Source organism: Lissotriton vulgaris, chromosome 1_1 (genome assembly GCF_964263255.1).
Source record: "Lissotriton vulgaris chromosome 1_1, aLisVul1.2, whole genome shotgun sequence".
NCBI classification, from domain to species: Eukaryota; Metazoa; Chordata; class Amphibia; order Caudata; family Salamandridae; genus Lissotriton; species Lissotriton vulgaris.
Window position 1 is genome coordinate 1,995,133,779 of NC_141685.1, and position 25,300 is coordinate 1,995,159,078.

General features: G+C 45.3%; 1 protein-coding gene across 1 annotated transcript in view; it reads right to left on the reverse strand.

Annotated features, from left to right (window-relative positions):
• The window catches only part of CAMK1D (calcium/calmodulin dependent protein kinase ID), a 1,555,766-nt gene that overhangs the window by 808,573 nt on the left and 721,893 nt on the right, over positions 1 to 25,300 (reverse strand). The window contains exon 3 of the mRNA XM_086919868.1: positions 14,180 to 14,254. Within this exon, the coding sequence (XP_086775994.1) occupies positions 14,180 to 14,254 (75 nt within the window). The remainder of the gene's footprint in view (positions 1 to 14,179; positions 14,255 to 25,300) is intronic.

The following is a 25,300-nucleotide window of genomic DNA, read 5'->3' on the forward strand; positions in this document are numbered from 1 at the left end:
CATGATGTTTGCACCTTGCGCCCATATAGCAATGTCTTCAGGGCATTTTCTTTTGAATCTGAATTTACAAATTCGAATAAACAGCGCAACTTGGGACAAATTCGACATGAATGTGGTGATGAATTTTCATGAATTAGGAATTTCATTTCAACTTATGCTGTTTGAGGTTTTTGCAGTTTGCACCCACTTTCCAGCAGTTTATCTTTTGTGAAAGTTCAGCTCTTTCTTTAGAACAGGGTTCTCCAGAGTTGGTCCAGGAGGGCCGGTTCCACGCCAGATTTTTAACATAGCTTCATTTATCTAACAAATACAATAAGATGATCAGGTAATGCACAGGCGCTCTACAAAGAAATGGCCACAGTAAAAATTTCTTTGTAAGAGGTTCTGCCACAAAGCTTAGAAAAGGAAGGTCATCCGTCTTCCTTACAAATACCAAGGACCCCCTTGGTTAAACATTAATGAGCTTCTTAGCTGAGCAGAAAAATATATCAGTATGTCAAGTCCAAATTGTATCTCCGTACATAGACAAATAACACTAGTAAATTTCTAAGTGTCCAACTTTGTATCCAAAGTAAAGTGATCTTCTTATTAACAACACCAAGGTCTGTTGTCATAGCATCATATCCATTTGTTTCTGTTTATTTTCCTCAACCCAAGACACAGCCAACACGTGTTTTGTCAGGCATTAATATCATGCCTTTCGACTTCTTCAGGGCTGCAAGCCAAAAAAACAATAATACTTTTAACGTTTGAACACCGGTTAAAACTAATGGTCAGAATGAAATTATAGTAACGGGAGAGGATAAACCATATGTGGGGTCACCCTCAAAAGATACCATGTGACTCATATTAAGACAGTTAGAAAGTCGCCTAAAATAAAGGTGCAAACCCTGGTGTTTAAGGTCACAAGAAGAGACCCAAAAGTCCCAAGATTGAAAGAAATATAAAGTAAAATTCACTTTACCAAGGACAAGTTAATATCTTTCCTATAATTTAGACCTCCATTGGTATAACCGCGGGTTGACCCCTAGAACGAGAGATGACATTCCTCATTTCCTAATCACACTCATCAATTCTCTATGTTTGTCAAACTGTTTCATACGGACACCGTGTAAGTTATAATACATTTCCTAATAATCCTGAAACCTCTTCAATTTATCAAATTCCACTCTAGTATTTCTCATTTCACAAGAGCCAGTACTGAATTGTAGTTGGAACCACTCGTAATGGAACAAAAATACGTAGATCACATGTTGGGTATAAAAGCTCTTGAATACTTTTTAAATCGTAGACCAGCGGAATACCTTGATCATACAATGATGCTTCTCGAAATGACGATGATGGTACTGGAAAACAATTTTTTTCTTTATGATGACATCTGGTACAGACAGAAACTTGGAACTGCTATGGGTTCCAGATTTGCTCCGTCCTTAGCGGACCTTTTCATGGGTCGCTTAGAGGCGGAGTGGATCTGGGGCCCTAGGTGCCAAAACTGGATTGATCATATTTAATTTTTAGGGAGATTTATAGACGATTGCCTACTAATTTGGAGAGGTACCCCACAGGAACTGAATTCTTTTTTTGCCTACCTTAACTCAAATGACCAAAATATGACATTCACTACGCATTTTGACCATAACAATATCACATTCTTAGATATCGAATTATTTGTGAAAGATGACAAATTGTGTAGCAGAATGTATCGTAAAGAAACAAGCTGTAATGCACTTTTACATGCAGACAGTTGCCACCCTAATAGCCAAATTGAGGCGATTCCTTTTGGCGAGATGTTGAGAGCCAGACGGAATTGTTCGGATGATGTTGATTTCAAAAATAATCTGAATGATATGACTTTGAGATTCAAGAACAGAGGGTATAAGGATAAAGTTATAAATAAAGCTTATCAAAGAGTTTTGAAGCTCAAGAGAGAAGATACTTTGAGATCTAGAAATAAAAATGAACTGACTCGGAGTCAGCAGAAGATCAGGATGATTACTAACTTTGGAACAGGGAGTCATAAATTGTATGCTATTTTGAATAGACATTGGCATCTACTTAAGACAGATGGTGATATAGCACCATATATATCTGAGAGACCAAGTTTAACCTTTCGAAAGGGTACTACTATTGCTAATATGGTGAGTCCTAGTTATCCTGTAAAGATTAAACCTGCTAAACCAGAACAATGGTTACGATGTAAGCCTAATGGGTTTCACAGCTGTGGTGCCTGCAGCTGTTGTAGATGGGCGACTAAGAAGATTGTGTCCTTTGAATACAACAATACTGGTACTTTCATGATTAAGACATTTATTAATTGTGAGACTACATATGTTATTTACTTGATTGCCTGTAGTTTTGGAAAAATATATGTAGGAAGTACAGTGAGACGTTTGAAAGAAAGAATGATGGAGCACTTTTGTGCTCTAAAAAATGGGGATACATGTTACCCTATTGCTTCCCATGCTATTCAAAATAGGGATGACTCCAAAAATCATGTATTTACTTATCATGGAATTGAACATGTAAGCGGTGATAGAAGAGGTGGAAACAGAACTTTAAAATTAAGACGTAGAGAAGCCAGATGGATAATGATTTTGAGAGCAGTTGAGGAGGGATTTAATTTGGATTCTGAATTGCAATTCTTTTTAGGAGATTAAATGATATATCAGATTTAAAATGTATTTCTGTATATCCATGGATGTAAGCACATTGTGTATACCTGACTGTTGAATATTGACCCTATAATATTTGTAAAACGAATTGGTTATTATCTCTTAACCTCTGTTCATGTTAAAATGTGATAATATTTACATGTACGAATGTATTGACGAATAATTTTCAATTTACCGATGGTGAAATATTCTTGCAGCTTTTACCCTAGTCCTGCTTCCCTAACTTGTCACTAATGACTTATTTTCCCCAATCTAACTTAAGATAATTTGTTGTGACATTCAAGATCTCAGGGTGTACCTGGGGTTTTAAGTCTGGAGCGTGGGATGACATTCCGCTGTTTACTGTTATATTACACCAGTTTTGGTGTAGCTAAATCGGAAAAGACCTTATAAGTCTAAACGTTGTTGGGACTTTCAACGGCAGCGGTGGCACGATTGATTGGTGTTGCGAGGCTTCTTTCGTTTTGCTTTACATAGGTTCGAATATACGTTTTGAAAAGTAAATGTTAATATATATTTTTCTTGAGGAACAAATGAAAATTACTATTTTCATATGGGAAAGGTAATTGTGATTTAATGAATGGATACTTGGATTTTATATTAATACTGAGATTATCGAGGTATACGTTACCAATGTGAGCGGTGTTATTTCTGTATTGAGGTGATTTCTGACATTCTAGACGCGAAAATTATTTTGGAAATATTGCTTATTGAGACTAGATGAGATGAGAGTATTTACTTGAATATTAGCACTTTAGATTAGGTAACTACTAGCCACTACAAGATGGCGACCGTACTTTAACTTTAAGACGCATTGTAATTCTAAATAAAATGGCGCTCATACAAGACGCCCGCTGCTGTCAGTGTTTACATGCCGGCGTACACGCGGTAGTCTGCAGGTAAGCCGCCTGGTTTTTCGATATAGTTTATTTTTATATTAATGGATTGACACAGGAGATTCTGACGAGCGTTTTCTTATTATTTTTATACATAGGATAACTTGCCACGTACTCGTGATGGTAACGAGGATTTACTAATATTTTGGAAATAGACAGCCCAAATACTGGTGAGTGTATCTCAAGTGGCTGGATCTGAATAAGTGTAATTATAGTTGTGGACTTAATCGATTTACTTAGGAATGCTATATTTTCGTCTTTAATTACAGAATAGATATCGAGTGCCTTATCTAATGTGATAGGAGACTTTTACGACTGAATGTGACATTTGAAATTATTTTACTACTGTGAAGACAATTTCTCGTACAAAGGGGTGAGCTACATGAATGGTTTATTGATCTTATGTAACCATGATTTACTTGCTGCATATTTTTGTTCTATTACGAGTGGTTCCAACTACAATTCAGTACTGGCTCTTGTGAAATGAGAAATACTAGAGTGGAATTTGATCAATTGAAGAGGTTTCAGGATTATTAGGAAATGTATTATAACTTACACGGTGTCTGTATGAAACAGTTTGACACACATAGAGAATTGATGAGTGTGATTAGGAAATGAGGAATGTCATCTCTCGTTCTAGGGGGTACCCCGCGGTTATACCAATGGAGGTCTGAATTGTAGGAAAGATATTAACTTGTCCTTGGTAAAGTGAATTTTACTTTATATTTCTTTCAATCTTGGGACTTTTGGGTCTCTTCTTGTGACCTTAAACACCAGGGTTTGCACCTTCATTTTAGGTGACTTTCTAACTCGCTTAATATGAGTCACATGGTATCTTTTGAGGGTGACCCCACATATGATTTATCCTCTCCCGTTACTATAATTTCATTCTGACCATTAGTTTTAACCGGTATTCAAACGTTAAAAGTATTATTGTTTTTTTGGCTTGCAGCCCTGAAGAAGTCGAAAGGCATGATATTAATACCTGACGAAACACGTGTTGGCTGTGTCTTGGGCTGATGAAAATAAACAGAAATAAATGGATATGATGCTATGACAACAGACCTTGGTGTTGTTAATAATGAGATCACTTTACTTTGGATACAAAGTTGGACACTTAGAAATTTACTAGTGTTATTTATCTATGTACGGAGATACAATTTGGACTTGACATACTGATATATTTTTTCTGCTCAGCGAAGAAGCTCATTAAGCTTCATTTATCTAAATATGGATATGCTAAAAGTCTGGCTTTGGATCCGGCCCTCTAGGACTGACTTTGGAGAACCCCGCTTTAGAGGAACAGTAAAGACCCTTTTCAGAACCATTGTAACTTGAGTTCATTGCTTCATTGCCCACTTGAATTCCATCACAGTTTCCTCAGGGGCCAACTGCACTTTATTGTTTTTGATTTCAGCTTCAATCAAGGGTCAAACCATGTTGTATGCTGCACGAAGCGAGTATGCATTATATTTTACAGTCTTAAAACTAACACTGCCCCTATAGTGTAAACATCTTAAAAAGCTTGATACTAGGGAAAAGACTCACTGCCTATGATATGTGTCTCGTGTGCAAGTTCTGCCCTGTGAATTGTTCCGACAGTGTCCTTGGATTCCATAACAGAGCGAGGTGTAGTGTTCCCAATGCCTACCAAGGACTGTGTGCAACTCAAGATTTCTGTGGCAGTAGGATTGTGACTAACATCTCATGGGGCATTGTGTGTTTGCACAACTCTACAATGCTGGAACCTGGAACCACGTGATCCATAGGAGGAGAAGTATGGTTCTCACTATGACTTAAAAGAATCATTAAGGCCAGAATAGCAATATAGGCTGCTCCTTTCTTGGGTCACTGTCGCATAGGGAAACAGGAAGCTTGTGCACATAGCTGATAGTCCAGCACACACCCGGGAGCTGACCAATGATCATGAAACACTCCACTAGAGAGTGGTAGAGAGCATTGGTTGACTCTGAGTGAAGCTGGATAATCATGACTGTGCACCAACTGCACTGAAGTCGACAAAAACAGACGGATGGAATGCTTGAATAAATCTCAGTCACTGGTCTTTACTCGGGCAGTATCACAATCCAATGTTCTTTGGCACACAATTTGGACCCAGCAAATCAGTCTTGACCCTGCTCAAAAGGCAACAGTTCAACCCAGACTCCCAAGCCTGTCCTCCCTGAACCGGAACAGAAGAAACCTTGACCAGATCTGCCCTTCTTATTGTGCACCAACTGCAAGCATTTAGCAAGGAAAAGAGAGCCTGAGATCATCATGGTGAAGCTCCTGCCACTGATGGGTCATTTCGAGAGTCTTTTCTTACGATGCCAGCCTCTCACTAAAACAAACTGGCTGAAAGCAAGCATATTTTTTGTTCTCAAAAGCAAGCATTGCCATAGCAATCCCTAGCCCTGAAAGGAACTCCTTTTGGTTTGAATGCGTTCCTTATGAAAGCAGAATACCATCGCTCAGTGGAGTGAGCTAATAGCTGAAGGGGCTGACCCATTGCCTCATGCTCCATGCCGTAGTGGGCAGAAGACAAATGGGAATCAGACATTAAAAGATGAATGTATGAACTGGACTTGCGCTCCTAAGAGTATATTTCTTTCTGTATAATTTTAGAAAAGTCAAAAGGTCTTTGACAACACCAGCCCTAAAAACGTGGCCACATTTTATGATTTAAAAGAACAATTCTTACAAAAACATAGGAAATATCCAGAGGTTCTGTAATGGCAATAATGAATCTTAAAATACTCAGGTGTTTGCACTCATCCTCCCTAAGCGACCTTTCACAGAATGGTTACAAAGCAATTGATTTTACGATGTAATGTCCCAGTAAAAGTTGCATTTAGAGCTATCTGTATTCCAGAACATTTAAAAAATATGGGTATGCGTCACGTGGTCTATCACTTTTTAAACAATGCGTACCATCTTTCTGCATTTCAACATTATATTCCATGCCTTACAAGTAGACTCTCAATCATATGTTCTCGCTGATGATTTTCATGGAAGTGGCAAGGTGAAAAACACCAAAGGGCTTTACAAGTTTCAAAACCATAGGTGAAGACAGAAGAGATAGACACATTGTTCAGGATCATCCACAAATGACTCTTTTCAGTTACACAGAGCGTACAAGGTCAATAGCAGCCAGATGAAAACAAATCTTACATGACATGCCTAGGCATCAGACAGCAATAATACCATACAATATTTGTCAAGGATCGGCCACGATCAATACCACGGATGGTCAGAATGTTGCCTGGAATGCCAACCATATGGCAAGAATGGGCCACTGTAAGGCTAGGGATAGGCAGAATGTTGCCGGGAATGGCCAATGTGCCACAGAAAGGTGACAAGAAAGTAGGGAGAGCCGGAAGGTGTCAGGTAAGTCCTGTGTGTGAAAATGTATTGCATGTACTTGAGACATGCGTTATGGGTGACTTTCTGGGGGTATGCAACACCCTCCCCCATTCAGTATCTGTCAAGGCATTTACCCAACTCTGCAGCCCAGCGTACATGAAGGCCATCCAATGGCATCCCAGCCAAGCCACTTAACACTCTAGAAAACAATGTGAGCAAATGGCTGCTGGAGCCTATTGTCAGAAAAGGTTGGAGAACCCCTTGTGCCTGATGTTCTGTCTCACCCATTCCCCATAGGTCCCATGCTGTTCCAATAAGTCTCTATGGGAGAGAAGGCTGCCTACTTGGAAGCATTCCCTCATGGTCACTATCCCAGCTCGCCTCCAAGAACACAGCTGCCCTGCCATGAAGAAAGTTAAGGGGTCGCCGTGCGGCAGCCACACCAATGGTAGCTCAGGGGCATAAGGCGTCATTTTCCCTGTCTGCTTCACACATCACCGCCAACAAAACCAAGCTGTGGACAGGAGAATGCCCAGGCAGGGAATCTTCAGGGCAGGCTTTAGTAGCTTGGCCAGCAGTATCCCCTGCCTAGGTTCAGAGTCCTTTGGACCAAGCTCTACAAGCCCGACCCTATCCAGCCACCTGGTAATTCACTTGTGCTGTGCCGCCATGAAATATAATTCGAAGTTTAGCAGACCCAGCTGGCCCTTCAGTGGAGGGCGACAGAGGTTGATATGCAGCCTCCATGTGGGTATGAGAAAGCGCTCTTCTGTCTGCTGGAGCATCAGCAGGAGTGGGCAGTGGTCAGAGAGGGTGCGTCCTAGATATTCTGTGTTCTTAACGCAACCTCTCAACGCCCTGGAGCACACAAAGCAGTCAATTCTAGTGTGAACCAAATACAAGCCAGAGTAAAATTAGTAGTCCCTATCAGGTATGTGTTAGGTATGCCAGTTGTCTCTATGTCCCAATGTGATAGCCAACTTCTCAAAGAAGCTGCTGCCCTATAGGTCGCTGCCCCAGGCAGTAGGGGCCTGGGGCGATCTAGTGTGGTATCTAGCACGCAGTTGAAATCGCCTCCAATAAGCAGTGTACTCCCTGCTATGCGGTTCAATCGTGCAGAGAGAGAGAGTGGAGTAAGAGAGCCTGGTACTGGTTTGGGGCACATATGCTACCCATTACTAACTGCCGGCCACAGGGCCGTCCCTCTACCAGCACATGTCAGCCATCTCTGTCAACGTCAATCGTCAAGGCTTCAAAGGGGACTCCGGCTCTCACCCTGATTGATGCCCCCTCTCTCGAAAGCCAAGTAAGTCATGGTGTGAATTTGATCCTGCCAACATCACTGAATGCACTCTGCCTCATGGCTAGAAAGGTCAGTTTCTTGAAGCAGGGCAATATTGACCCCGTCTCTTAAGATACATCAGGATTTTGTGATACTTGGCCGCTGACCCTAACTCAAGGACATTTCATATCATCAGTTTGTGCCCTGTAAGTGTGGAGCTCATAGTGGGTGCAGAGCTATGAACAAAAACATGACATGCCCCCAGCCCACCCTCCAACCCAGCAACACCCCCACAAAACACATTCACTCCCAAGATAGCATTGAATAACAAAAAACAGGAGTCCCAACTCCCCAGGCTGGCCACCCAAACAACAGAGTTCGAAAGTGCTAGAAGCACATTTTATTGCCATTCCAGTATCTCTGGAATGGTAATATGGAGGGAAGCAAGAACTGGGCAGTTTCACTGTCTCATACAGCTGCGCGCGCAATAGCATAGTTCTCGATGTCCGTACTGGGAACTTAACAATCTGGTAGAGGGGGAATTCTATGCAATTTCCTCTGCTGCCTGTGGGGTTACATTAGCAGTTCGTCTCCCCAAGGTTCAGTGAATCTGAGTCAGAAGCACCAGAGAATTGCCACGAAGTTCTACTGTCCTCAGAGTCGGAGGCCTTCACCTCGGTGATTGCTGCTGCTTGTAGGGCTGCTACCCTGTCCATATCCAATTTAGTTGGTGTGAGCTTCATCAGCCCTCCACACTGGGAGGCCCTTTGTGACTAATGTCTCCTCTGTCGCCGGGGTTGTACATCTCCTGGACTGTCCCGTGGCTGGTCAACCCAGTAGGTCTCTAGCCAAGACAAAGTCTTGACAAAAGTGGACGTCACCATCCAGCATGAGCTACCGCTTGGCTGGGAAGATGAAGGAGTAGGGGATCCCCTCATTGCAAGGCACCCCCTTCACTTCCAGGATGAGGCTCGCATGGCCTGAACAGTTGCAGTAAAGTCTGGGAACATAGACACTTGGCCATTCCCCACTTGAAATGGGCCTACCTCCCTCGCACGCTGCAGCAACGAGTTCCTATCTTTGTAGTGCAGGAGTTTGGCAACCACAGGCCTTGGTGGGCTCCCAAGAGCCAATGGCTGTGCAAGTACCCTGTCTGCTTTTTCTAGGGCAAGAGACAGCATGAGTGAGTCAGAGCCACTTCTGAGTGCATCTATGATTCCAGAAAGGCCACTATGTCTGACCCCTCTGTGTCTTCAGGGAGGCCCACTACACACACATTGTTGTGCCAGTTGCATCCCTCAGCATCTTCAGCTCGGTATTCCAGCCAGCACACATGGTCCATTTGGTGCGTATGCTGCATTTTCATGGCTTAGTGTGATGGCTGTGGGTCCACTAAGGAAGTTTCAGAGTCTTTGACTCTGTCAGCCAATTTAGTCAGCATGGAGCAGGCCCAATTCAACCAAAACCATGCCGATCTCCCTCTGGAGGGTGGTCTTTAAGTCCTATATGGCCTCCAGTATTTTATCCAGTGTATGTTGCAGTGTCTGAGAGGGTGGGTCAGAGGGCCTCTTTGTTTCTGACAAATCCGGCTATAAAGCCTGCAGTCACTGGTGTGAGCCCTGTCCTTTAGCCTTCAGCTGGCCGATGGCCATGCCCGACATTACTCCCAGCATGCAACACTTCCCTCGCACTCTATGCAAGACCCTGCTTTGTGTATCTCTGCCCTCCAGCCCTACAGGTATGGGTGCTTCCTTGGGACTCCTCAGTTGTCTGCAACGGCTTGCAGCATCTAGCCACCCCACCACACTCCTCAGCGAATCCTTGCGACAGCCATGGCACGTGCCAGTGTCAGCTCTTCGCAATGTGACGGCCTTACCATGCTCCAAACATGGCTCCACAGTGGAAAAAACAGTCCCCAGCAGGTGGTGGCCCAATGCCTAGCAAGACAGAGATCACAAACGCTGGACCAGCGAGCACTGTGTTAGTCCATATTACGCTCCAGCTCCCCTCCGAATTGCTAGTGGAATCCCAGGGCCGGACAGACTGAGGGAGCCACAGTATGCACCAGGGGGAAAAGTCTAATAGGAAAAGAGGGCAGGGAGGGGCGAAGAAGGTAACCCCCATGTTTATTTATAGCTGGCAGATCGTTTTCAGCACCAGGATGGCATGGTGCAAGGTCACTCTTTACATGCCCCTCAACAGTTGGGAGCCTTGAGGGAGCTATGCCATGCCAGTCACAGCCGGAAGAACTCCAGACATAGCAAGGGGCTCTCAGTACATCATGGTTCTGAGAGCCCCAGGAGAATTAATAAGCAGGGCTAGTGGTGCCGGCAGGGCCCTCATATATACAGAGTTACTGCTAGGATGAAGGGGAGGGGGGTTCACCTGAACATCCAATGCGCAGGGTGATTACGATGAGGTAGCAGGCTCCCTCTGCCTGAGTCCGCCAGTGGAAAAGATGGGCCACTGCAACCCCCTCTCATGGCACACCAGCACCAACCAGGTCACTACAGTATCCCACGCTGGGTTGGCACATCAGCAGCAAGCCGGCCGCTCCGCAGATGGACCCCATAAGTCGCCCTTGCTCTCCTAGTGGTAGTCTCACTGCACAGTCCCAGAGACCGGAGGCCGCCATCACGCCCGACAACTTCCCCTTAATCATGGTCAGGGCCCGGTGCTACCAGCATCCCTGCCTGCAGGTCTCAGGCAGATGGCTGTCAAAGCTCACGGGGAGGGGAACAGACCACTCAGGATCTCCTTTAGCCCACCAACATCATGACCACCACTGCAGTCAGGAGGCAAGCTGGCCTCTGTGCAATTCAGGAGGGCGTTACCCTGCGTGTATGTCTGTTTAGGCAACCGCGGCACGCCACAGAAGCTCAGGAGGTGCAATGCACCGAGGGCTGCTGCTATCACGGATCGCCTCGGGCCACTTGCACAGTACCGCCAACAGGTCAGCTCATGCAGGGCAGGGTAAGAAGGCCATTGCACCAGGGCTGACCTACCTGGCCTAGCTCAAGTAGTACAGGGCTTGGGGTCCAGCCCATCCCTGCAGGCCACCACGCTGTCAGTCAGATCACGGGCCTCGACCGGGCACCAGTCTCTTCAATGGGGGGATAGCTACCCAAAATGTCCGACGTCAGTCACTCTCCACCATAGTGGGTGCAGTAGGTGAGAAGACCCAGATTCAGGATGGATTGCCGCAGGATGTATTTAAGTGGGTGCTGAGCTCCAAGCTCACGCGTCCACCATGTCAGACGTGACTCCCACTGGCCACGCAATTGTAACATATTTAATGTATTTATTTATTTATTTGTTTCTTTGCCTTTCCAGAGTCTGCATTCTGTTTGTTGCTTGCCCGCCCCTACCACCACCTCCCTTCCATTGCTGCATGCCCCTTTCCCACTTGTCCCTTCCCCATTCGTTCCTGAACTGTCCCTCCCACCACCTCACTCCTGTCACTGCATGCCCCTTCCCCACACTGTCACTATTTGTCTCCCTCTTACCTCCATCACAGCTCGAAGTCGACTGGAAGGGCTTGAGGTGCTTTTCATGAGTGCCAGTTACATTACACGAGGACACATTAATTTTACGGGCCCGGGGATATTACCTGATTTGCCTAAAATCACAGGATGTTGAGCTGGCGCCAAGACTCAAACCTAGTTCCCCAGCTCCAAAGTCAGCATCACTGGGCCTAACCCCACAGCCTCTCCGTGCTCAATGTTGCAGCTAGATACACTTTGACACGCTGGTACCTGCAATGGGCATTTTGTCAAGAATATAAGCTGCATATTAAGTATAGGGAAAATAAGAATTTTAACTTGTTCGTGCATGTATAGCTTAAAGTTTAAAAAAATGCCATGATGCCGTCTGGCCACATCATAGCGCTTCTTTTTTTTAACCTGAAGCCTATGTAACACAGCAGCTTGTACCGCTGTGCAACATTTAAAAAACATTGACAAACCCAATATATTTTGCATAGGTGAAGCCTATTGGCTTTGCCAATGCTTGTATCTCCAGCCATGAAGCGGGTTAATACACGTTTCTCTGGATTAGCACTCCTATTCCCAGTTGGGGAATCAGTGCCTTTTGCTTTTTTCTAAACCTAGGTTAAACTCTTCCGGAGAGCTAGATATGCGAGAGGTTGTCACTCTCTTTGAACCAATAGTCGGAGTGCGCTGTCCTCTGTGCGAGTCGGTTTTAGTAGGTGGTGTGGTTTTCGTATTAGTGGAGAGGAACTTCGATGTTTGTTCCCTTGCCAAGCCTTGATGAGGGAACTTTATTTTCCTGTGGCACACTGCTACGGCACAGACACTTTTTTACCATCTCTAGGACAGTGGTTCGGACAGTAGTGTTATCCCCTTGATAGGCAAATCAACGATGCCCGGAGGCAGGTGTAGTTGAGGATTGAGCTAATTCTTTAAACCCTTATACGCCCTTGCTGCAGGAAAGACAATTTCCCTATTTTTCATTGAATGACAGAGATTGCCCCTGCTGGCTCGTTATCATTACTGCAGCGGGCTGTTGCACCTTGTCATTTCATGTTACTCATTGCATGGGGATCCCTGATATATATTACTTCTTGACATAGGAGCACATTCTTACATTCCTCAAAGGGGTCAGAATGGGACACTCTCTCCTCATCCTACAAAAGGATAGTACAAACTTATAACAAAATGGGACTATTCAGGTGTAAACAAAAATAGTCCTTGCCCCTTAACCTGTTCCATGCATCGTACAGCCCCCGGCTCTCTGACGTCAAAGTGGGCGTGTGCGGAGGACGGCCTGGGGCCATCCGAACCCCGCCACTCATTAATTCTCCAGCCCCGCGGCGGAATTCGCGCCGCGATCAAGGTGTTAAATTTGGACTATTTCTTTATTCCATGAAAAGTAATTGCCATCAGACACATACTGGTCGTATTTCTTTGTCGCATTGTACTGCACTATGTCCATTGCCTATTCTAAATGAAAGATCAATAACAATTTGAAAAATACTAGATCTGAACAAAACAAATCAGTGTGCATTAGGCAGAGGACTGGAAGTGGGTGCCTGGACACTGGCATTTGCATTTGACCATAGAATAAATACAAGCAATAAGTACAAACAAGAAGAACATAATTTTCTTTTGTTGTTTTAAGAGGTAACAGTATTGTGTAATCACTCAGTCACAAAGCCAGCAGTGCCCTATGGTGTCAAACACAATCAAAATAATGTCTATTGTACCATACAATTCAACTGTAGAAAGTCCAATGAATTAGAAGGCGCCAACAATATTGCAACCACTGCATTTGCCTAACCACTACATTGCACGGTGGGTCTAGGCAAGAGGTTGTGATGTGTTGAGATGAGTAAATATATACTTTCCCTCTGATGTAGGGGATACGAGTTTTGGTAACCTCAATATAGTGACAAACAACCATTTTGTAGCATCGAGAAGAAAGGGGATCGAAGGATGAGAGATGATGATATAGTGGGTAATCACCCTCTACCTCTACTCATTCCACATTGTTAAGTTGGGACACAACCTACACGGCTTTTTAGAGCCATATCATTGCAAGTATTACATAATTTACCACTTGACATCGAGAATGCTTCATATCAAGATCATTTCCGCTGCCAATCAATGCGGAACCACACTAATGAAATAAAAGACTAAGGGCCTGATTATGGTCTTGGCGGAGGGATATCCCTCCTCTTTGTGATGGAGTAACCCTGTCGGCCAAGATTGTACTCCAGTCCTAAGTCTCCCTGCTCCTTTCTGCTCCCATAACCACGATGAGCTTCCCTGTTGTGTTGTAGTAACACCAGCTCCTCTGCCGTGCTTGGTTCTGTACACACTCATTCCCACCTTTGCAAGCTGTAGCACAACAGGAGAGCTTAGATGGGTGAATGCTGCCCTGCACATAGCCCCCCGCCTGTGTGGGAGACAGTGTTGACACAGACATGTCATTGATTAACTACTCACAGCTGCATGACCAGGTACAAGTGGTTGGGGCTCTCATAGATGTCCTCCAAGGCGACGATGTTTTCGTGTTTGATTCTAAACAAAAGAAAGAATACAAAGTAAGAGGTAAATCTCCAGCTTAATAATTAGCCATAATGAACTAGTCTGCAACAGAGAAAAACATCATTTATAATGCAATTATTGACCCAGTGCATTTTGATCGACTCAAGTTAGTGAGATATTAACAGACAGACAGCTGTGCATGTTATGGTGGCTTGGTAAAAGCTCTTCAGCACAGTGTTGATTCTTCTGCATAACAAGCCTAGGCAAGAGCAAAGTCCAGTCAGTCTTCTGTTGAGATCTATTTCACAACATACATTTCCGTTTGGGAACATCTACATATAGCTGCATTTACAGGATTATTATCTACATTCTCCTAAAGGGCAAATGGGGAGCTACCAGGAAGGGGCACTGTGGACTGCTTGACACTGAAGCCTGATCATGATCCTGGTGGGTGAAGGCACTGTCTTTCTGCCAAGGTCTGTGCAGACAACAGAATGTACAGATCCCTTTCTGCTGTGCCAGTACCCCCCAACCTTTCACTGGCTTAGGCTTTGGCCACTTCAGATTCCGGCGTGGACAGTAGGACGTTGAGTTAATGCTGGGTAACATGCCACCTTTACCATCTCTCGGCCTGATTCGCAAAGGCAAACACACTTTTGAGAAGTTTACTTTTTTAAACTACGAGTTAATAGTAGGTGTATGACTTTGGAGCCTCCTAGGGTGGAGAACTCTACACATAAGAGGATAGGCCTGTCCTATCTTTTATGTGTGGAGTGCTCTGCCCCCACTGTGGAGCCTTCACAGTTGTAACCTTACTTTTAACTCATAGTTACACTGTTGAATCAGGCCTTGAGTGGGGAACTTGGGACACAAGAGATTCCCAGTGGTAGCGGCAGCCCATGGCAGATGTCAACAGAGATGGTTCCCCTACCAGCCTCACCCTGGCATCCATTTCTCCTTCCAAATCCACCCTCCACTTGGAGCCCCAGAACAGCATCTCTAGTGGTGAAGTGGGACCCGCCCAGAGGTCGGCACTCAAAACAGTAAAGATTTTCTTACAAATGTACTCAAAGTTGTATTCAAGTCATCATTTTAAAATATTTACAATCAATTTTTATGAGAAAAAAGACATTGGGCATTATTTGCCTTTTTAAAGCCACATTGATTTTGCTATTCCGGGCGTGAGTAAATACAGGTTTTTTTAAACGCTTACACAAAGGGACTCCCAATGGAAAGGAGTCAGATCAAACCCTGACCACATTGTGAGAAAACAAGCTGCACGGTTAGATTATTCTAATTAAGGAGCCCATATTGAAACCATGCACTGTTGCAGAACTGCAGTTTTAAGACTAGTATCCAGCTTGTCATCATAGAAAATTCTCGAATAAAACCTGCCTGTTGCTTCTGGTGCAGCAGGCAGGTAGACATTGGAAGTGTGCGCAACACAGAGGCGGAGCCAGAAGTATGCCACTCCCACTGGAGCGGTCTCAGTGAACTGCTGAAGGCAGGGGACCTCAGCTCATGAGGAGGCAAAGAACAAAACATTGAGGATGGAAGTGTAAAGGCAGGCTGGCTTTAGGGAGGAGCGACTGGTGCGGCTGCACAGGGTGCCGTCCTGGAGGGTGTGGGAACTGACCTCTGGAGGGGCGCTTTGATTAGTATTAACTTGTGATTTAAAAGAACCTGCTGTAGAGTTCTTTGTGCCACCAGCTTTCAGGCAACAATAAAAATGTCAAGATAACTCGTATGAATAATGTTGCAGCTAGAGAGAGAGATCAGAGTTTTGTCCAGAGGCAATTTTGACTCCCCATAAAGTACCGCAGAGGGTTAATATGCCTGCTGCAAAGAGCATATCTGTATTTTGTGTGCACAGCTGAATGGATTAGTAAAGCCAGCCTTTACCAGCTCTTTAAAAAAATGAAATGTATGTGTGAGAGGGTATATGGAGAAATACTGGCACGTTTGCCTGGTGAATGTGAGGGAAACGGAGGAGGAAGTCACAGGGGTACGTGGGGGGAGGGGGCACGTCCGGATGGACGTGGCTCATTTCGGCTCCCGGTCCGTACTGCTCACCTGAGCCTCCAGCTGCAGCCGACCAGCGTTTCAACTGCCAGGAAGCACACCATCGGCGGGCTGAACATGTGGGGCACAAACTAGGCATTTTTCAGAGGCTACTGAACTGTCCCTGCGATCGGGAGAGTTGCGGACGGACCCCGGTGCTCGCCAAGATGGCGCCCACCACCCCACCCCACGAGTGGCGAGGATCCTCGGTTGCCGGTGAAGGGATCGGGGAGCCTGGGGAATGCCTCGCCGCTTCCAGTGAAGCCAAGTCTGCGCACACCGAGCAGCGACACCTGCAGCAGCAACCACTACGGGCCCATGAAGGCGCAGCCTTGGACGGGGACGCGGGACGGGGATGCGGCTGCCGCCATGAGAGCCTTGTGGTCGGCGCTAAGGCGCATCTGGTGCAGAGGAGCGCGGGGCTCCCTCCATGGAGCCCGGACCCTGAGGTCCCGCCACAGCCGGACGTTAACACCGCCTGAGGCCCACCTTCTGCTACTTTCACTTCCAGCCATCTCGCCCTCAGCACAGGGATGCCAAATAACCATGAGGCGATATGAGAACGCTTCATCTTACAGCCACTCCGCTGCTGTTGCCTTTCTGTATCACCAGGTACAGTTTCGGGGAGAATCTCGACACTACAGCGTGACACCCCCGGGCTTTTCTTTGCTGTCTTAACCTGGGGGGGCGCGCCGTCCTGGACTGCGTCTCTGCCACCCACGCAGACTTCCACAGACATTTGGCGTGCAGCCTGAGGGGCGCTGCTGCCCTTGCGACCCAGAGACTGTGCCTTTGAACATCCTCAGCGACTCTGCTGCCCAGTGGCCCCTGAGCGTTTGCCATCTAATTGACTCATTTTGGTTTCGGTGGTCCCCCAATCCCTTTCCCTTCTTGCTCCTGTGGCTTCCCCCCTCTGCTCTGCTCCCTTATTCATGGACTTCTTTACTTTCTTTTCTTTTGTCCTGGCCACCATTTTGCTGCTGCTCTCGGCCGCTCTGACCCTGGCCCACCATCTTGTTCGTTCCCTCTGCCTTTACCCTTCTCCCTCGTTTCCCCCTTGACGATCCTCAAATGTTTCTGATTTGCCTTTTTTCCATTCCCCAGTATCCCTCCCACCCTCCCTACTCCCACCCAATTCTACTATTTGTATATATATGTATATAGAGACAACTCTAATCACTAGTATATGCTGTAGACCATTGCACTCTGTACCATTCCTATGTGACGCTTAGAGTCTATCCATTTGTATCGCTTCCTTGAGTGACTCTCTTCCTTGTGTGACTTTACAACTTGTACATTTGCATTTTTTTCTGTTTGTATCTTTTATGTAACGCACGTAATCCTAAGTCCTTATGTATTGAAACTGGTTCTTATGTAAAGCTCTCTGACACCTTCGGGTAAAGTTTGCGCTGTATAAAATCGCATTAAATAAAATAAATAACAAAGGCCCTCGCAGCCCATGCCGTGCGCCCCCCACCCCACCCCGCTGGCTTACCCATACTGGAGAGGGCCCCCTCAGCCCCTACCTATGTGCTTGTGAGGGTCCCCTTAGGCATATCTTGCAGGGGGTCCCCCTCACGTTTTGTTACGACACTGGGGAGGGTACCAGAAAAGATTGCTGAACTGGGCACCACCAGCACTAAAGCAGGCCCTGGTAAAGGCCAACCCTGAACAATTGCCTGCAGTTTCCATGCCTAAGTTACTGTTATTGGCGCTCCTCGTCCCTCCAGGCACGGCTCTGGTTGCGCAGATGTTCACAACTGTGAATTAGAGTATTCACGAGTGTGCATTTCAGATTAACACACGAGTATATTCGGAGGACTCGCAGTTGCTCTCTGTGACTCCACTTGCCTCGAGCAAAAACAATTTGCAGGTTCTGCTGTCACGTGTTTAACAGGAGCTTCAAATTGTCATGTTAGGGGGTTTTAAATTCATATTAAGCAACTGGAATAATTGTTCATATCAACGTGAAATAAATGCAACAGCAGCTACTTCAAAAAGAGGGGAAACCTGGAAACTTGATGAAAGAAAACTTTTATTGAGGGAAACTCATCCCCATCGAAAACGGCATCAGTGTATTCGAAACACCACGACTGCACAACATGTGCAGAGCGAGTTTCCTGCGCAGATATGCAGGTATTATGTGTGAGACAGGCTGCGGCGTGTGTCTTGGCAGCTGAACGTCATGTCAATGAGGGCACGAGCTCCTGGTGAATGACAGCCGCGCAATGACTGAACACACAAGCCATTAATGAGTTGGCATGCATGCAAGCCTTCAGCTGTGAGGCGGCGTTGCTTGAGTCGGATGGCACATACATTTTTAAATGCAACAAAACACTCCTGTTCGATGTGCCATATGTAATGCCAAACTGCGTTTTGTTGAGATAAAATAAAGCTCCCATACATAAAGATACAGCGTTAATGTATGGAGGACTGGTTAACAACACAATGGGACCCAACATTTTATTTATTTTATTTTATTTATTTATTTAGTGTATCTTATATAGCGCAGGGCTACCCCAACGGGGTGTCCCGGCGCTTGCAGCTTCTTTGTCTCAACTCCGTCTTGAGCCAGCCCCCAGCTACAATTATCCAACGGGAGGCTCAGGCAGTGCCATGGTGCCGCAGACTCTGGCAATAGAAGGCAAGACATAGTTTGTCGATGACTTCTTGGATTTGTGATCGGCGAGATAACATCATCACTAACTTGGTGATACACAATCATGCCTGCCTGGACAGGCGCATGCTGGCCTGTCTATGAACATTTACCAGCCAGAAACCATGCAATGTATGTTATTCTTTTTGTTTTGAATTTGAACAATTAATATTGAGACCACCACCTGCAGGGTCAGAAATTGTTGCCACGGCCCAGTGAAAGAAGTGCAGGTGCTGAGCACCTGAAAGCTCCTGCTCAAATTAAGCACTGCATAAATGGTGCTGAGTCTACTGCTTGCTAGGCACCAATGGTCAAATGTATCCACACTTTGTGCTGATGCAAACTTTCAAAAATTGATGTAAAGCGGCACACAATGTTGACAAAACATTTACTTTCCTGCACAAAAATTTTTTTGCACTGGAAAGTACTTCCAAAAGTAACAGAATACAGGACGTTGCACGGCATTGCATCAAGGTGGTATATTACAAAAGGTATTGAATAATGTCTATATTTGTGTGTAGTAAACCGTATTTCTTTCATAGTGTTACACAAAGTAAACTTTATCTGTGTCGTGTTGTCATGTGATGTTAAAAAAAGAAGGAAACCCATCACTAACGTGGCGTCGTCATAGCAGCACTACGTAAATCAAGAATAGTCTTTCAAGCAGATTGTGCAGTGATTCCAGTAAAAGTTCACGTCCTCAGTGAAAGTGTCAATCGGTTGTGATGAGCGCTTAATTTGTAAAAAATGAAGTGCAGGTGCTGAAATGTTGCCAAGGAGGCTACAGCTCACTTCTTCCTCCGGTGAGCCCCACTTTCAACACTCTCACTACCTCAGTCTCTATCTTCTAACCTTGATCTGTTGTCTGTCCCCTAAGACTTTGCACTAAGAGTCTATCCTCTCACCTCTATAATTGTTTTCCATCATCTTTGTCACACCTGGTGTGTTACCTTATTCCCTGCATTTCTGATTTGCCCTCTATTCATTCTACCCCTGCCCTTTTTCCTCTTCACTTTTATCCATGCTCTGCTCTCTCTCCCCCCGATCTTGGCTCTTTACGATCACCCTTCTAGCAGTGATCAGCTGTGTCTCCGTTTTATCATTTGTCTGCTTTTTTTCCTCTGTCCTGTCCTCTACATGCTTTCATTCTATCTTCTCTCTTCTTAATGCTCTCTTCTTCACATCATGGCTGCTTTCTCTTTGTCTCTGATTTACTCTCCTTTTCTTCTACTTATCTCTGTCTTATCTCTCTCCTCTCCTGTTGTTTCTTTCTCCTTTTTACTCCTGCTCTCTCTCTCATCTATAACACTGCTGCTGCCTGTAACCCCTCTCGTCAGCCTGTACATGTCCATGCTATTTTGAACTCTGAGTTTTCCTGTTGTCTTTCCTAAAGAAGAGGAAGATGGCATGTGTTTTACTTTCTTACCTACACCGAGTGCAAAAACAAAATGTACACCAAATTAAAATTCATTTTTTGCATATATTAATCAGTGCAGTATAACTGGGTTATTTGCAGAACAGGTAGCTGCTCGAGCACAGCAGTTGATGTCACTACTAGTGGTGCCTGTAATTTGTAGGTCCAGGGAAGGCGCCGGCATTGGCATCCACTGCTCAGCTTGCTGTGACCCTGCCTGCTACAGCATAGGCATTGTCCCCAGCCGTAATGCTGCCAATGCCAGTAAGTATGGCTGTGGTGCCTACCGGACTCATGCACGCTCAGCAATTACCATGCTGGGGTGCAGCGCACAGATTCTACAGGTGACGCAAAAGTTGTGTCCGGCCACAGGCGCATCAAGCATGTTGAGGATAGCAGCAATGCAGGGCTGCAGGATAAGCTACTCTGGCTACACGGCAAGTGGAAAGTCCACACTTACTTTTGTTTATTCTTCCTCAATAGCCCTCACTCCTAAGTTCCAAATGCGCTCTTGCAGCTTCTTTGTCTCAACTCCGTCTTGAGCCAGCCCCCAGCTACAATTATCCAATGGGAGGCTCAGGCAGTGCCATGGTGGAGCAGACTCTGGGAATAGAATGCAAGACATAGTTTGTCGATGACTTCTTGGATTTGTGATCGGCGAGATGACGTAATCATTAACTTGGTGATACACAATCTTGCCTGCCTGGACAGGCGCATGCTGGCCTGTCTATGAACATTTACCAGCCAGAAACCATGCAATGTATGTTATTCTTTTTATTTTGAGTTTGAACAATTAATATTGAGACCACCACCTGCAGGGTCAGAAATTGTAGCCCCTGCCCTGTGAAAGAAGTTCAGGTGCTGGGCACCTGAAAGCTCCTGCTCAAATTAAGCACTGCATAAATGGTGCTGGGTCTAATGCTTGCTAGACACTAATGGGCAAATGTATCCACACTTTGTGCTGATGCAAACTTTCAAAAATTGATGTAAAGCGGCACACAATGTTGACAAAACATTTACTTTCCTGCACAAAAATGATTTTTGCACTGGAAAGTACTTCCAAAAGTAACAGCATACAGCTCGTTGCACGGCTTTGCATCAAGGTGGTATATGGGCATTCCCACGTTACCACCCATTGTTTTTGTCACAAAGCTGTATGTGCTATCAATGGTAGGCAGGGCTTTGCATCAAGTAATACCACCAACACGAGACAGGCACTTTCAAGAAGTGTTTTCTTTCTCTCCACATTTCTCATAGTGCATTTGTGCTGCATTCTGCAGCACATATAAAATGTGGGAAAATGTTAAAGTTCGTCTAAGCATAGCATTTTTTTACAAAACCAATGCAAGACATCACACACACACACACACACACACACAACCACACACACACACAGCCATACACACACACACACACAGCCACACACACACAACCACACACAGTGCTAGGCAGCCTGAAAGAGCATGGGGAAGAGAGCTGCACTGCCATATTTTACTAGACATGATTCTGCCCTGCTGCCTCTGTCTAGCCCCAATGCAGCACACCAATTGTGGTTGCTGCAGTGTTGACCTATAAATTAGTAAATTGCTCCAAAATGTTGTCTGGTTTAATTAATGAAAAACAAGGTAGAAATATACCCAGGGTCGGACAGGGAACTACAACTGGCCCTGGCAAAGTGCTTGGCTGCCCCCGTTCCCCCCCTCTCCACTCGGGGGGGTTGGAGGTGCGGCCGAGCTCTTTGCCCGGGCCGGTTTTCGGCCAATTTTGGTAAAAGGCGGATTTTGCAGCTATTCTGCAAAAAACGGCCCTGTAACAAAACCGGCCCTCAGGGGCCCAAAACCGTCCCCCACCCGTGCGGCGCACCGGGGGATTGCCCGGTGCCCGCCGGCCCTGAACATAGCAGGCACAGAAAAAGAAGCGCTGTGTAGAGACTCAGTACAAACAGCGTTTGTGCATTTGCACGTGCCTCTATTTGCAACCATCAGAAGTTTCAGCCAGATGTTAGCTTTGCCTATGCTTGTAGTCAATGTCTCTAGGTTTTACCCATCTCGCCTGTGGTTTTACATAGGGGAATGTGTTAAGGTTATGATTTTTTGAAAGAGTGGAGAATTGGTCAGATCAAACCCAATTAGAAAGCCTTAGAGTATTGTATGCGGTGTTCCTTTATGAAAATCATGTCCAGGATAGACCTCTTTTGGGGGTAGAGAAGATGCAGTGTTGAAGTTGGTTATAGCCTGGTATTAAGAATTCGAAAAGTGAAGTATGCACATCTTTGACTTTTTCCTAGTGGGGCAGACACCTCCCATGAGAATATGTTCCCAAGAGGAGAAGAGCGGATCAATCAATCAATCAATCAATCAATCAGGTCGTGTTTGTAGAGCTCGGCTTGGCACCCAAGAGGGAATCCAGGTGTTTGCTGTAGGTCTGAGGCGAAGAGACAGGTCTTGAATCCCTTCCTGAAGTTGGTCAGCGAGGGTGTGGTGTAAAAGTAGAGGGGAAGGTATTTCACGCTTTGGCGGAGAGATGGGAGAGAGATCGTCCTCCGGTGCGACACTGGAGCATGTGGGGAATCTGTGCGAGGGTGAGGTGTGCAGAGTGGAGGTTCTTGGGGGGATGGTGAAAGTGCAGGCGGTGGTTCATGAAGGTGGGTCCATGGTTGTGGAGGGCTTTGTAGGCATGGGTCAGGAGCTTGAAGTGGAATCTATTCTGGACCGGGAGGCAGTGGAGGGCTTTCATATGCTGGGTGATGTGGGCTTTCTTGGGCAGGTCGAGGAGCAGTCGGGCGCCTGAATTCTGGATGGTCTGCATTCTTTTCATGAGTTTGGTGGTGATGCCTGCGTAGAGTTCTATAAAGAAGAAAAATATTCATTATACTCTTTTTGCTACCAGATGGGATATTTAAAATGTGTGACCCAGCAGTTTAGGTGTTATATTTGCAATTTCACCACTGAGACTTTGGAATGAGGAGGAATTTGTTGATGTAATCATGTATGGACCACTCGTAGATTAAGGCAAATCTCTGCAAATTTTTCAGTACTGTAGAGTTGGAGAATATTGTATCCTAGTGATAAGAGAGTGGAATGGAGGGTAAGCAGAACCAGGATTTTTGTGAGTCCAAGGTCAAAGTCTTGAATAAAGTCAGAACAGACATTGCATTAGAGAGGGCAGACAATGTAATGCCTATGGGATGGGTCATTCGGTTGAGAGAATGTTTTTCTTCTGAGGTTACTTAGGCAGATTAAACATTGTTTTTTAAAAACATGTAGCAAGGGTGGCTGAAATAAATAATGTGCAGGGAGGACTGCTCAGAAACAATGTGGTTGGTGTGCTCATGAGGAGTATCTATGTTGAGGAAGGTGTGTCATGGAGTTATGTAGAATGTAGTTTGTGGTCTTTGATTCTGCTTCAGTTTGATAGCAAGCAGTTCATTATGGAAAGTGGACGATGTTTGTGCTCAGGCCAGGAGTAGTAAATAGCTCGAATTAAGTATAAGGTCAGTAGTATCTCTCACATTAATCCTGACTATGGGTGGTCAAGTCCTTCTGTGGTTTTTGGCCTTTGGTGGTTTTGTGGTTTTTAATGTAGCTTGACTGATCTTAGAAGCTGGTTGACAGATGAAGGCTATATTGCTTAGCAAAGGTGGTCACCGGGAAGGGTTTTGGTCGTTGAAATTATTCAGTCTGTGTCCATGTAGGAGAAGCTTTATTCCAGTTTATAATCCCATTTGGGGTCATCACCACCTTCAAATATGCTGGAACTAGGCTGTTCTCAGGAAGTGTTTGGGTGATAACGGGGAGATGGAACTGTGGAGAATGAGGAGCGTGGCTCAATGGTTAGAGCAGCAGACCCTGATGCAGAGGTCTGGCCCGGGACCAGGGTTCAATCCCCGCCTCTGCGGCTCTTGGACTCAATCTCCCCGGACCTGATAATTCTCGCCTCGTTGCCTAGTCTATTCATGGGTCCCACTCTGTGACTCTGGGCAATAGCTTGCTTAATCTCCGCAACGGCCCCAGCAGCGCTTGGATGCCTGGCTTCACCTTGGTTGTGCCCAGGAATGGACATTTCACAGGAAAGCCAGGAAGGGTTCCACAGCGCTACGAGACCTCAGGGTAGAATTGCGCTATATAAATACAAACACACATTTACAGTGTTATACTCACTAAAGGTGACGGTGATGAAATCAGTGTTTACGTTTATAGCAATATTAGATGCTTTGAACATATTCAGGGTATAAAACAATCAGTGAAGATACAGAGGTTGCTATTCAAGGATTTGATCATGACCTTCTAATTTTCAAACAGGGCGATGTGTAACTCACATTTCCGGTTAAAGTAATCTAAAATAACAAGTACTTTCCTGTAAGGAGTATTCGAGCCCTCGGAAAGCAAGGAGCAAAAGCCTACATACCTTTCTAGAAGGGAGGATCCCTGGAGAAAAAACTGTAGGGAGTTTTAATAGTGCCAAGTCTGAGCTAATAGTATTTGTCGTTTTCCAGGTGGACCGTCACAGGTTGGTGTTTGTAGTATTTGAGAGTAACACGTAAATCTGCACTGGTGGAAAACATTTACAAATATGCGAGTATGTTAATATGCTAGCAGAAATGGCTCTCTATGCATATGAGGAAGTGGGGATTCACAAGAACCTTCTGTGAGTATACATGGAAGTCAGGCATTCGATTGGAAACCTTTGTGAACTTCAGAAATGTGTAAATGTATGCCTATGTGACAAATTACATCTCTAGGTTTAGATTAACACACGTCTTTGCGAATTATGCCCACAGTGCTTAACCCACAAAATTGTATTAAAACACACGCAGATTTTCAAATTTAGATTTAACATAAAAGGAACCAAAATGAAACGCAGTAATGAGATGAACAAACATATTCCTCATCAGTCACCTTCTGTCTCTCAGCGCCATGAAACCTCTGGGTGACCGTGCGCTTAACAA